Source organism: Alexandromys fortis, unplaced genomic scaffold (assembly GCF_014885135.2).
Source record: "Alexandromys fortis isolate MF-2015 unplaced genomic scaffold, M_Fortis_MF-2015_v1.1 scaffold_87, whole genome shotgun sequence".
NCBI classification, from domain to species: domain Eukaryota; kingdom Metazoa; phylum Chordata; class Mammalia; order Rodentia; family Cricetidae; genus Alexandromys; species Alexandromys fortis.
In genome coordinates, this window is record NW_026067971.1 from 6521062 (window position 1) to 6535449 (window position 14388).

General features: G+C 42.4%; 1 protein-coding gene across 4 annotated transcripts in view; it reads right to left on the minus strand.

The window, feature by feature from the left end:
- Hfm1 (helicase for meiosis 1) overlaps positions 1-14388 on the minus strand; it is a 73142-nt gene that overhangs the window by 932 nt on the left and 57822 nt on the right. For 2 of the 4 annotated variants that reach the window (XM_050155810.1, XM_050155808.1), the window contains exons 34-39: positions 12520-12599; positions 10394-10497; positions 4993-5226; positions 3062-3152; positions 965-1076; positions 715-866 (exon numbers count right to left, since the gene is read on the minus strand). In XM_050155810.1, coding sequence (XP_050011767.1) covers positions 715-866; positions 965-1076; positions 3062-3152; positions 4993-5226; positions 10394-10497; positions 12520-12599 — 773 coding nt within the window. Of the gene's footprint in view, positions 1-119; positions 867-964; positions 1077-3061; positions 3153-4992; positions 5227-10393; positions 10498-12519; positions 12600-14388 lie in introns of those variants that run through there. The other 2 variants (XM_050155811.1, XM_050155812.1) reach the window with 2 other exon arrangements.

The following is a 14388-nucleotide window of genomic DNA, read 5'->3' on the forward strand; positions in this document are numbered from 1 at the left end:
GAAGAAGAAAAGAAAGGAAGGAAGGAAGAAAAAGAAAGAGAGAGAGAAGAAAGAAAGAAAGAAGGAAAGAAAGAAAGAAAGAAGGAAGGAAGGAAGGAAGGAAGGAAGGAAGGAAAGAAAGAAAGAAAGAAAGAAAGAAAGAAAGAAAGAAAGAAAGAAAGAAGGAAGGAAGGAAAGAAAGAAAGAAAGAAAGACACTGAGCTGTGGAGCGGCTGACTGGAACATCTATAAGTTGGCTGATGTCATTTGTATTTCTCCAATGACACTACAGTTTATACTGTCAATAAAATGAGTAAAAGCAGCTTTATCAACTCAGCATTTTACAGTTAAATAGCATAGGGTTTGAAAATTAGTATCTACTCTTGATGGTACTAAGGATCTCAATTCTCAGGAGATCCACAATTTCCATGCTTTTAGTAAGCAAAGGGGTTTGTCTCTGATCTTGGGTCTGGAGCAGTGGCTCAGTCGTTAAGAGCATGCATTACTCTTCCAAAAGACCCAAATTCAACGCCATCATCCACATGAGACAGCCCACAACTGCCTGTAACCCCAGCTCCAGAAGGACCTGACTCCTACACTCACTAGTAGACGCACACGCGCGCACACACACACACATACACACACACACATCTTTAAAATGAATCAAACAATGCTGAATTTGTTTGTAAAAGTATTGGCTGGTAAGGCCTTGGACTGTGTTTAAAGAGTTCCTACCTGAGATCAGCTTCCTTTCTAGAGTCACCGTTTCCAATGAAAATATCCACTCCCTGAAGGTTGAGAGGCTGTGGTGTTTTGTCAGAGCGGGTAAAACTTACCCTCTCAATCACTGGTGAGAGAGTTGGCTGCCTTCTCTCTTGAAAATTGACCTATGTTTTAATGTAAAAAACAAACAAACAAACAGCAATCACTGACAGTTAAGCATTCAAACAAAAGTTAAAATAAAAACAAAAAGTACATGACTTACAAGGTTTGCACTTCCAGTTTGTAGAGGTAATTCTGAGACGGGAGATGGACCAGACTTGGACACGGCACAATCTGATAGATAAATATCTGGCTTTTCATGTGATGAAGCATAACTGAAAATTAAAATAAATTATTTATGAAATATGACAAGAAAAACAAACTGTTCTATATTAACAGTTACTCTGGAGAATATAAAGCTTATATTTACTACAAAAGAGTTGATATTGTTTCCTATACTCATTGAGAACTAGTATATTTTCTTCTTTCTTCTTTTTCTTCCTCCTCCCCCTTCTTTTTGAGACAGGGTCTCACTACATGACTCTGGCTGTACTGGAACTCACTGTGTAGACCAGTCTGGCCTCAACTCACAGAGCTGTGCAGAGACCACACCTGGTTAATTTCTTTCCTTAAGAACAAACCCAGTTTACATATCCAGACTAGATTGGAGTCCTAGTTTAAGAAGTAATCATCTAACAATATTATGATTCAGGGTTTGCTCATTTTCTATAACCTAGAAACCTGTAAGTCCTTTCTAAACTCCCACTGTTTGACCTTTATCCCCCTTCTGTGTCTGGATTCGCACAGTTACCATCTTCCTTCATATAACCACATACTAGAACTCACAACATTTTATTATATTCACACATTAGAATACACTTATTACTCACACCATATATTAGCTAGGAGCTGGACACAAAGCAGTAAACAGTCACGGGTGAGGTCATCTAACACAGAAACAGACCACACATGAATGTAAACATCACAGCTGGGAAAACAGTTCTCTTGGGAAAGTGTTTGGCTTGTAAGCACGCGGACCTGAGTTTGAGCTCTAGAACTCAGGTAGAAATAGCTGTGTGACATGGTGCATGCTGCAATCCCAGGATTTGAGAAATGGAGACAGGAGGATTATGGAAACCAGCCGGCCTAGTCTACTTGGAGATCCAGACCAGTGAGAGATCCTGTCTCAACAAACTTTTTGTTTTACTGTGTGTGTGTGTGTGTGTGTGTGTGTGTGCGCGCGCGCGCACGCGCGCGTGCACGGGGGAGTGCAGGTGCTCATTTGCACATGGATAGGCACAAGTATGGAGGTCAAAGGATAGGTGTGGAGGTGTCTCTCTCCTTCCAATATGTGGGTTCTGAAGATGGAACACAGTCGTCCAGCCTGGTGGCCAGTGCTCACCAGCCAACCGTCCCACAGGAGCGTCTCTGAGATGCGTGAGAAGTCCTCCTGCCAGTCCTTCCCGCCGTCAGCCCCCCAGGGCTGTCTGTCTTATTGGCCACAACACCTCTGATGTTCCTACCCTCTGTGACTCACTCTTTATTTGCTGCTAGAATACCTAATTCTTTCATGAGTAAACTGAATGACTCCCGAGCTGAGTCTGGTCTACAGAGACAACGGTGGTGCTGTGATGGAAGTGATGCGAAGGGCATTCATTTCTTGGCGTTAGATGCCAAAATTTAAAAATTGCAAAATGTCACATAAACGTCACATTCCTGACTTCCCTTGAAAAACCACAATGTCTGCCAAGACTAAACCTATATTTCATAGACAGCAATAACAGCCAGAGCTTAACAGCGTCTTCCCCTTATGGGGATAGTCCACGGCTCACCCTGGTTCCCCAAATCCTGCCGGCCCCCGAGTCTGAATCTTGTCCTGCTAGACCTCCTCCTTATTACAGCACCAAGGCCCCTCCCACTCAACAGTGTCAGCCTTACTTCTGTGGCCACACAGACACACCTCAGTGACGGCTTGTCTGTTTAAGACCTATGTCCTTTGTTTAAAATTTTAAACCTAGTCTGTCTATTTGTCTCTTTTCCACTTGTTTTAGGAACTATGAAATTTCTGGACTCCACCCCAGAGACCATGGTTCAGGAGGTCTGATGTGGGAAGAACTCACACCGTTGATGGGCGTTCCCAGGTGATTTTGATGAGAGGGGCTGACAACAGCTCTGAGAGGGACCTCGAATGTTAACAATGCTTAACAATGGTTAACACGTTAATGCTTCTCTGACATCTAATGAGATAAACCCCATCTCCAGTTCTGTTTCAAGAAAGTATAAAGTTCTAAGACTTATAGACCAAAGTTCTGAAGCTTGCCTGTTTGAGATTTTTCGTTGGAATTTGCTGCTTGACTTTTGGGAGGGTAGCTTACTTCCCCAGGGACTCGAATCACAAGTGTCTCCAGATCCTACGAGAAGAGAGAAGCTTTAGAAACACAATGCGAGTTGACAGCTAACAGAGGCATGGTACACGTTCTGCAAGGGCTCTCTCTACCCAGGATGGTAAGAAGGACGTGGTCAGTGGTGACAGCTAACAGACACGTGGTACACGTTCTGCAAGGGCTCTCTCTATTAGGATGGTAAGGACGTTTATAGTTTATCATCATGGAGGACATCAGAGCAGGAGACTGCGGGGGGGGGGGGGGGGAGAGTGCTGCTCACGGGGCTGCTGCCTATGGCTTGTTCAGTTTGCTTTCACCTCCTCAGGGACGGCACTGCCCATGGCACCCTCCCACATATCAGTTGAGGCTCCCTCTTCCTGGATGACTCTAATCTGTGTAAAGCTGACAAAACACTAGCCAGCACAATGACTAATTCTCAGTAATCAACACTGATTTACACAGAGGATATAAGTGCAGGCAAAGCTAAGAAAATGAAACTATGAAGCACATAAGTTAGTTTATTAGCCACTATGTCTCAAATCCTAAAGCCACCACTATTTAGTTATTTTTTAAAATTCAAGTATATAACAAATGGAAACTTATTCAGTATTTTAATGGCCTGCATGTAATTAAGTACTCTACACATGGGGAAGAGGTATTCGCTGGAAGTGATCTCCCAGCAACAGCTCTACGCCTTCAGAGGTCAGCATATACTGACTTCTAGCCTGCAGGACACATCCAGTCTTGAGTTAGGGATGTAAGAAATACACCCAGTGGCCCCACACCACACATTTCCAGGCCTATCCTGTGTAGCTGAACAAGTTCTGATGTCCCGAGAAAAGCTTGCACTCTGTAGGATTCCAAGACAATCACATCTGAATTCTTGCTGGCTCCTGAGGCTGTTGCTCTTCTCTGAGTGTCTAGACAGTTGCAGGTGGAGCATATCAAGAAGCAACCGTGGGAGGAAGAATGTTCCACAGGCTGAGGAACTGGCTTCTTCTCTCTGCCCCCATGGGAAGAGGGTCACCATTTTTGCCTCTAGTCACATAACTACTAAGAGTTTCAATTATCTGTTTTAGCAAATTTGTCTGTATCCAATAGTTAAGTCTCATGACTGTGGGTTTATTATGATTTAAATGCACCTTCTGATAAAGCACTAGCCACTTTTCCTTACTTTTCAATTATTTATTCCTGAAAAGTGAGCATTTCCACCAGAAGCCAAGGCTATTTTCTTTTCTTGCAAGCAGAAAAATATTCTTAAAATCATAGTACCTTTTTATTCCACAGAGTAGTGGACCTGTATGAACTCAGAAGGAAGGCCAGAGTGTCCCGTTTTATGAGGGAAAGCTTAATAAACAGAATGGATTTAAATAGAACCTTTAAGAAGAGACAAGAGGGCAGCAGAGATGGCTCAGTGGTTAAGGGCACTGGCTGCTCCTCCAGAGGACTTGGGTTTTAGTCTCGGCACCCACAGGGCTGCTCATTCCATCAGTAACCCAGGTCCAGGGGATCAAATGCCCTCTTCTGGTGTCTATGGGCACTGCATGTATGTACACAGCATATAGGCAAAATACTTATTTATACATATAAGGTAAAATAATAAAACAAATTTTAAAAAAGAGAGGGAAAATAGGGCAGAAAAGCCCACTCTGTTTCTCATATCCTCACAAGGGAACAATCTTGGCCTCTACCCTCAAGGGAAAACACTCTTTGTGGAAGACACACTTCTCTTTTTAGTTCTGATAAAAATTATAACCTTACTTAAATAAACACATACAAAAAGGCAAGAAAAAGGAGTCTCAGAAACCAAAATAAAAATAGCCAAAGAATTTCTAATGAATGACTTTATGAAAAATAGCAGTTTTACCTGATGCAGCTGTCTTCTCGGCACCGGCCAAAACGCTCATAACTTCTACTAAGGTTTCGTCATCAAAGTCATCCCAAACTTCATTTCCCAACTCAAAGTTCACATCCAAACCTTCAGAACACCTGCTTTCGCCCACAACACTGTGGTTTCCAGATGTGTTAGCGTGTCTGCTGAACATCACTGTTTGGGGAGTCCTTTCATTTGAAGTTATACAAGAGTTCCACCTGAGAAAATCTGTATGTGTGTACAAGGCACTTGTTAAACCACACAAGCAGCATTTTGAACTGATATGCGATACATCTTTCAACTGCTATGCAGAGGTCTTGAGCCCCAATTTTCAAAGGCACATGCTGTCAAGCACTGATGGATATTTCGTTCAGACAGTTCTAGTTACTGGAACATGAACTGATAGACCCACTAAACTTCACTTTTAATCAATTAGTTTTTGCATCATCATTATTGTGCATGCATGTGTGTGTGGTATGCGTCATTACTATTGTGCATGTGTGTGTGGTGTGCTCCTGAGGCTGCACATGCCAGGAACACTTGAGGAGGGCAGAGCATAACTGTGTGGGGTCAGTTCTCTCCTTCCACCTTTACATGGATCCTGGGATTGAACTCGGGTCTCTAGAATTGCCACCACAAGTCCCACCCACTGGGCAATCTTGCCAGTTCCATGACTTTAATGGATTTTAATTCCTACAGTAAATAGCTTTGTGGCAGCAATGCTACAGTATTTTCCTGTACAGAAAAATGTTGAGAACACCAGTAACAGTAACATACAGTAGATTAGAAAGTTTTAGATTTTCAGTACTATCATCTTTGTTTATAATATGATTTATTTGGTAGGAATTCATTTTAAATTATCATAAAATGTTTAGCATTTTCTTAGTACTTTAACAGTGTTTGAAAGATTCCTGAGAATGTAACAAGAACTTCTCGTAAGGCGGTATAAGCCTTAGTTTTCTCAACCATCCCGTCCTCATCTTCATCTGGTCACGCCCATTTCTTCTGTCAGGTGTGCCCACAACTGCAGTTCATGTTAGTACACTTGGATTGATGCACACTAAGAACAGAAATGGTATTAATGCCATGGAGTACAGCGGAGAGAACACGTGAAGGAACAGCGGCACTCTCTCTCGGCTGTGGGGCTGCGGCTGTGGTGCAGACACAACATTCCCTGAAGGTGAGCAGTGCAGAGAGGACGAGGAACAGCAGGAGAGGAGAGAGAGGCCGGACCTAGGAGTCTTCAGAAATTCTGGGGCACGAAGCGAGAGAAAGGAAGACCCACGGGAACTGCACAGGCAGCCCGTGTCAGATGATGGCAAAGTCACCCGACACGTGAAGAGGCTTTCCTTACCAGCACAAGACAACTGCTGAAGAGGCTTCTCCGAGCAGGTCATGTGATCAGACGCTGGAGTACTTATGGACTGGAGGACAGGAAGGTGCAGCAGGGAAACGTAAGAAAGTTAGTGAAATAAGGAGAGGCCCTGAGCATTTACATCTAGGACCAGTAAACACAGGAGCAGAAGGGACAGAGGGGAAGTGCGTGCGTGACACAGATGTGCAGGTCATGGTGCTGAGGCACACTTCGAGTAAGAGAGTCATAGTCATCCTTTCTCTGCCTTTCTCAGAGCATGCACTGACCTGAGAGGAGAAGGGATGGAATGCAGCACACAAGGACCAGAGGACAGTGCAGGAACCGCTAACTTTCAGACAGCTATAGCCAGGAGTGTGGTTGTAGGCGTGAAGTTGTACTGAGAAAAAGACAGGCTTAGCAATCACCAAGGGTTAGCTGGTGATTTCAGACATGGCCTCGGAGGATCTGTGTAGACATTTGACAGTAAAAAGAATATAGAGAGAGGAAGGAGGAGATGGGGTGGAGCAGGAAGCAGAGGAGGGAAGACAGAGACAGGAGGATAGATGGATCCATGTGGAACATCAACTGGCAAGAAAAGTCCAACAAGAGTCTGAAAAGAAATCAACAGGATGGCTTCACTGGAAGCCAGGGAGACGCTTTCCAAAGGAAGGAACAGAAGTGTGAAATCTTCCAGAAAACTCATGGACCTGAGCGCCTGAGTCACTAAATGGTCCGAAGGAAGAGCAGTTTCAAAGTAAGGATGAAGAACCCAAAGTTTAGTGAGTAAGAAAGGACCAAGATGGAAGAAATGAGTGCGAAATTTTCTCGTACTTTTTAATTTGACAAGAAAGCAAGACACACAGGGAGCGCACGGGATGCTGCCTCCTCCTCCTCCTCCTCCTCCTCCTCCTCCTCCTCCTCCTCCTCCTCCTCCTCCTCCTCCTCCTCCTCCTCCTCTTCCTCATGGCCATCATCATCCTTCCGGCATGCTAACCTTCCCATGAGTAGAAGCACCCTCCTTTCCCATAGGGAAAACAGCCTCTGTCACTCTAGGCGATCCTGATGAGGTCACCGATCACAATTCCCAGATTTTCCTGGGGCCACAGGGACAGAATGACCACTCCCCAGCTATAGAGATTTATATTACTCAAAACAGACTGGTCAGAGTGTTTCAGGTCTGTACACCTACAAGTGCAAAGCATCTTTCTCTATGAGACTGTTAAACTGGGAAAATGGAAATCTGGAAGGACTGACTGTGTGAGAAAGCTGGAGGTGAGGTAGGACAGTCTGAGCGCCTGGAGCTAGAAGGTTAAAGCCAGAGGCCTACTGGGACTTCCAGTTTATATGGAGTAACCAGTTACCTCTTTGTGTGTAAGTCCCTTTGTGTGAATTTCAGATCACTTGTATCACAAAGGTCATGCATGACTGGCTAGAGGGAAACTTGCTACAGCCGAAGAAGGAAAAGCCTTAAGCATGTTTATACGCTGAAGGGACAAGGACAATAGAAAGCAGATGGTGAACTGGGGGTCGGGGACGCACACCTGTAATTCAGCACCTGGGAGGCAGAGGCAAAAGAGTAACAAATTAGAAGGTGATAAGGACAGCATAGTGAGTTCTAAGCCAGACAGGGTGTACAGAGAGACCTGTCTCAAAAAAATAAACCAAAACCAAAAAGTAAACAATGCAAATATTGGACAGAGGAGAGAATAAGTGACCTTCTAAATTCCCAGAGAAAGCAAGATTAGACAGATTTCACATTGAGCCTTGAACAGAAGAAAAAATAACTCTTCTTTTAAGACAACAGAGGGTTAATGAGAGATGCAAAATCAGAGAACTACATCAGCTGGGTGAGGAGGGATGAGATGGTGGGAAGTCGAAAGAGTTCATATACTGTAAGTTCAACACTCAATTTTCTACTGATAACTAAAAGTCAATTTCATTTTCTAGAGATGGCACTGGACTGGGAATCAGGAGATGTGGAATCTATTTCTGGCCTTGCCATTAATTAGGTGTGTGATTTTGGGCGAGTCATTTAATCTCTTAGAATCTTGGCTTCCTTTACTGTAAAATGAGAAACTGCACAAAGGTCCCTTCCAAATTAAATCTTATGATTCAAAATGCTTTCTCATATAATTTCTAATACTTTTTCCTTTTTCTCTTTGTGAAACTGGAATACAGATAATAAAATTGCCATGTTTTTCTTAAAACATTCCCAATATTTAGAATGTTTTCACAATAAAGACTGACGTGTGGGAAGTAATTGCCGCCATTAGCAACAGCAGATGCTACTTCAGGATCTTTATGAGCATCGTCTCATTTAATCCTAAAACATCTGAGACAATTGGGTGAGAGACTTGAAACAAGGGTCCTGAGTGCACCAGGAGGGGTTGCAGTGAACGGCAGAATTAGAATGCAGACCCAGAACGACTGTCTGGGTCCTGTCAGCCTCACTATCCTGCATATAGCTCCTTCCTTAAAATGAGGGGGGGAGGGAGGACGAGAGAGAGAGAAAGACAAAGCGGCTCATTCAGTAAAACAAGAACACGGCTATTGCTGGGGTTAAAGTATCCGGACAAGGCTTTTCTATCATCCTTAAGTCAGAGTGATGAGTAGAAGGAAGTGGGAGACAATAGACATAGAAGACGCAGTCGGGGGGGAGAACAAGCTGTGCACAGGAGGAGCAGAGAGACCTGCAGCAGTGTAGGAAAGGCACAAGTCAGAGGGCTAACGGAGGTCATGATGTCATGACCTGCCTCTCAGATTACATATCCAGTTACTTATTATTGTGACGCGTTGTGATGGAACCCCGGATGTCAGGAACCCGTGCAAGCCCTGCTCCACTGAGCTGCACATGAGGCTGCCCAGGGCCTTAAACTGTGACCAAAGGAAACAAAGTAACAGAATGAAAGTGTGCCCAGGAAATCCAAAGCTCACCGTCATTTATATTGACATACAGCCTCTTGAACAAACCACTCACAGGTTAGGGCTATTGCTCATCTTTTAATATATCACACCATTAATAGAATGAACCAGGGAAATAGCACTAATAACATGGGGATCCAACATAAATGTGCTGAAGAATTCCTATGTATTATTGCATTTTTAATGATAAGACACAGATAAAAGCAAATCTAGATCACAAAACTTTTGTGCCTCTCAAACTAGCAATCGTCTCATTGTGCCTAGAGAGTGTAAGAATCATAGACTTAGGAATGGAGGAAATACTAACAGTCTGCCATATTGATGCTTTCAATTCATTCATTCATTCATTCATTCATAGTTTCTGTTTTTGAGACAGGGTTTCTCTGTGTAGCCCTGGCTGTCCTAGAACTCACTCTGAAGACCAGCCTGTCCTTGAACTTAGAGATCTGCCTGCCTCTGCCTCCTGGGTGCTAGGAATAAAGGCTGTGCCACCTGGCATGATACCTTCATTTTAATATTTTTTTACATTTGTGTGTGTGATTGCACACGTGCCCTTGTGTGTATGTGGAGGTCAAAGGACAGCATGCAGGAGGGAAATCTCCTTCTACCGAGTGACCTCTGGAGAACAGGTCATCAGAAGCAAACACTTCTATCCATTAAACTGCCTCACTGGCTCCCAATACTTCCCTCTTAAAGATGAGAATGAACCCCAAAAGAGAATGAACCCCAAAAGGTTAAACAGTTCCCCCAGGTCACACAACTATTCTATGAAACTGGACTAATTTTACAGACATTACTTAAATTTCTAAAAATATGTAAAAGTAGTAATTCATCGGTTTAAGACTTTGTTCACACAAGGCTTTCTGATTCTCCCAGTTGTCCCTCACATTAGTTTTAGATAAACAGTCAACACTTTGTAGGGAAGATACTGAAAAATCTTTGATACACAACAGGACAATTTGAAATAACCTAAGAGTTTAAAATTGGCTCAAAAATACAAGAAAAAACTGTTGTCAGTTGATATTCATAATTTTTTTAGATGCTGGGTTTTTGTTTAAATGACTTGTTAACCTTAGTAGTGCCAAACTCCCGCACAAGTCAATAGCAACAATAATCTACCTTTGCCATGATATTCAGATGGTTCCTGTGGAACTTCTCCATAGATTTCACGCTCGCTCCACGGTTTCGACATTGGCAACTCTGGGATGTTTAAAGATCCAGACCTTTATGATGAAAACAAAACCACAGAGAAGTATGATGAAGTTGACCTTGGAAACTAGATACTCCTATAAATAAAAAGAGCCCGGTCTACTAACTTGACAATTCCGGGAAATTCGTTACTGTCTCCACCAAACCTCAAACTGCCCTGAGCTCCTATCTCCTCCTGCCTTATATTTCCTCTCCGTGCTCTTGTACCCTGTAAAGATTTATCGTTTGTACTGCCTTAATAAACGCTGCCTGGCCAGTAGCCAGCAGGAAGTAGAGGCAGGGTGATGAGAACAGGAGAATATGGAAGAGGAAAGGCTGAGTCTGCAGTTGTCACCTAGACACAGAGGAAGAAGATATGACTGCCTCACTGATGAAAGGTACCAAGCCATGTGGCTAACACAGACAAAAGTTATGGGTTAACGTAGGATATAAAAGTTAATAAGAAGTCTGAGCTACTTGGCCAACCAGTTTATAATTAATGTAGGCCTCTGTGTGTTTTTGGGGGGACTGAACAACTACAGAACCAGGCGGGACAGAAAACCTCTTTCAACATCTCTGTCTACCCATATCACTTCTGTCTCCACCTCCCTAGTACTGGGATTAAAGCCATGGGATCCAAGTGCTGGGATCACCTTTGTGTGAGCTCTGTTTCTCTTTCAGACAGATTCAATCTCTGTGTTCAAGGGTGGCCTTGAACTAACAGAGATCCCTCTGCCTCTGTCTCCTGAGTCCTAGAATTAAAGTGTGTATCACCACTGCCTGGCCTCCAGTAGCCAGTGATGGAAGAGTCCAATACTCCATCATCTTTACGTGCCCCAGTAGACACCTGCCATCAGTGTGCAGTCTTTAAAAATCTACTGATAAGGCTACTCTCAGTTAGATAACCGAAGTCAAGATCTCTAGAAATAGTGCTGGATCTAGATTTCTGATTGGTTGGCTCTTGCTCCATATTGGTTGCTAAATAAACAGAATGTTATTTTGGCAGATAGGACTCTGCTATCCTCCTCCTATCTGAGAGACAGGACAAGTCCTGTTGGCTGGAGGGAGGGGAATCACTTTCTTCAGTGAGGTAGACACTGGTAAGTTGCCTATGCTCCAGCAAACAATCTCCCACAAATGCTTATGCAAAGAATTCTAATTAATCTCAGTGGATCACACACACAGCAAAGACATGAAAGCAGGAGGGTGTGCAAGAAAGAAGTGTTTCAGTGGGGAAGAAAAGTGGGTAAGATGGGGAATAGAGTGAAGGAACTAAAATTCACTATGTGCAAGTATTAAACTGCAAAGAATAAAAAATTAGTTTATAATGCAGAAAATAATATTCTGAATAGGATAAGATGATAGGAAATTATATATAAAATATTCTCTGAATCATGATATAAGAAAAGAAGAATGAATTATCATCTGAGGTCCTCTTCTTATTAATTGGGAGTGAGGTCTGCTTTTTTATTAAGAAAATGAGATAAACATTATGTATTGAGGTATACAATTATAATCTCAGCACCTAAGAGGTTAAGACAATAGGATTATTAATTCAAAACCAGTCTAGACTATATAATGAATTCAAACCAAGCCTGGGCTACAAACCAAGATGTCTCAAAACATCAATCAGTAAGTAGATATTAAAAATAGCATAAGAAAATTATTTTATGAGCTAGGTTGTCATGAAGGTCAGAAGATATGTTGCACAAGCAAAATCTCAAATTAGAAAGTATTTTTCAAGCCTAAGGTGTTATTGGTGTGGAATGAGCACCTGCAGGGAAAGGTTAGGCTTTCCTTGTAAAACACAGCATCTCCTGTCTCAGAGAACGGGGAGGACGTAGGGATGGGTAGTTTCCTAGGGAAGAGTGCACTCAGGGAATGGCAACATATGAGATACCGAAACCCTTTTAGTAGTATTGCTTTATAATGAAATTAAATGATTACTGTGATTTTCATTGAATAGTCAGTGACTAACTTCCCTTGAATAAGTGGTTATCTGGAGGAGCAACAGTTAAATGAACACTTTATCTTAGATATTAACATTGGTTTTGTACCTTGATATACTGGAAAGGGAAGGTCTTGGAGTAAAATCAAACTCCTTAAGGTCCACATTTTGAGATTTGTTCATCTGTATCTGTTGATTTAAAAAAATAGCATTCCAAGTTCAACTATCACTTTCACAAACGAACCAACTAGTAAAGATACCACTGGTGAATAAAGCCCAGAACTCAATGGACTGGAGAGTGTTGGGCTAGTTCTCAACTCAAATGTTCTTCTCAGGCCCTTCTTAAACATAGAAAGTTTTCGTGGATTTTGTTTTGCTTTTTTTGTTTTGTTTTGTTTAAGTTTGCCTTCTCTTCTCACTCTTTATGTGATATTTTCAGAAAAAGATCATTGACTCCCATGTCTTAAGTTATTGTCTCACTATGGACAACTCTCAGGTCTGTATGTATTTCTACTTCAGCCTCCCTTCTGATTTCCAGTTAGCCAGCTTCCTCCAGGACGCCTCTGCGTGGGTATCTCATTTCTGTGGCAGTGGCACTGGGCACTGAAGGTGGGATTCCAATGAGAAGCCCCCACAGGTGCAAGCATTTCAACACTTGGCCCCCAGCTGGCAGCACTGAATGGCCGTGCTGGAGGGATAGGCCACTAGAGGTAGCTTTTAAAGAATTTAAATATTTAAAGAATCCTACCATTGCAAATTACTCTTTTCTCTTGGCTTCATGCTTGCGGCTCAAGATGTGAGCCTCTAGCTTCTGCTCAGCCACCATGCCTACTGCTCCATAAACCCAAATAAACTCTTTTGTACGTTGCTTTGGCCATGTTGTTTTACCATATCAAGAGAGAAGTAGCGAATACAATTCTCTAGCTAGACTAAACCACTGAGCACGTTATTATCCCAGCCTGATATCTAGTGTCTCTTAAACTGACTCTCTTCTGCCTTTGTTCCCCCAAACTTGATTTCCCTTTACTTTCGCTGTCCTAGAGGGGCCCACCTCTCCTCCCGGTTAATCAGCCAGAAAGCTGATCATTGGTTTTGACTTCTTCCACCTCACCCCTCAAACCAATGTACCTCTGAAAAATGTTTCAAGTCCAGTCACATCTCGCCATTGCCTGCCACCACTAATTTACATTACCATCAGTTTGCTTCAATTATCACAAAACAACCTATTGGCTTTCCATGTTCCTATTTTTTAATCTTCTAATTCTTTCTCTTCATTACAAACAGAGTGTCCTTTATAAAACCCAGCTCAGATCAGGCCACTGATTAAAGCACTTTAATGTTTCTAAGTAATTTGAGGATAAAAAATAAATCTCTAAAATAACAAAATGCTTTGCATGATCTAATTTCTATTTACTTCTTCAGCCTTAATGCTCACTATCTAAAATTAATTTCCAGACATACTATATTATTTCAGCTACTTGGAAGATCTCTTTGTCGCCACCAAATATTCCAGAACTTTACAATTTAGTCTATAGGTCTCCATCACTATCTTGGTGCCCGTTCTGTATCCTTGGATTATCCTCAGTGTCAGTCACATCTATGAGGAGCCTTTCCCGGCTCATCAGACATGGGCTGAGCACACTTTTTACCTAAAATCACATGTCTTACGCTTCCTTTACAGAAACACTCATTACACTAGGGCAAAGGCTTATTTGTATTCTTTATTCAACTCGAAACTCAGTGAGAACAGAGACTACGTCTGCCCTACTTACCACTATAAACTTGGTTTTTTAAAAGATGGGAAGAAACAAGAGTATGGAAGAAACATAGGAATGAAGGTGGGGAAAAGGAAAGAGAGGGAGAGAAAACTTAAATTATTTTGCTTTTTAATTTTTTGAGACAGGGTCTTTCTGTGTGGCCCTGGCTGTCCTGAAACTCACTGTGTAACCAGGTTGGCCTCAAACTCAAGAGATCCACG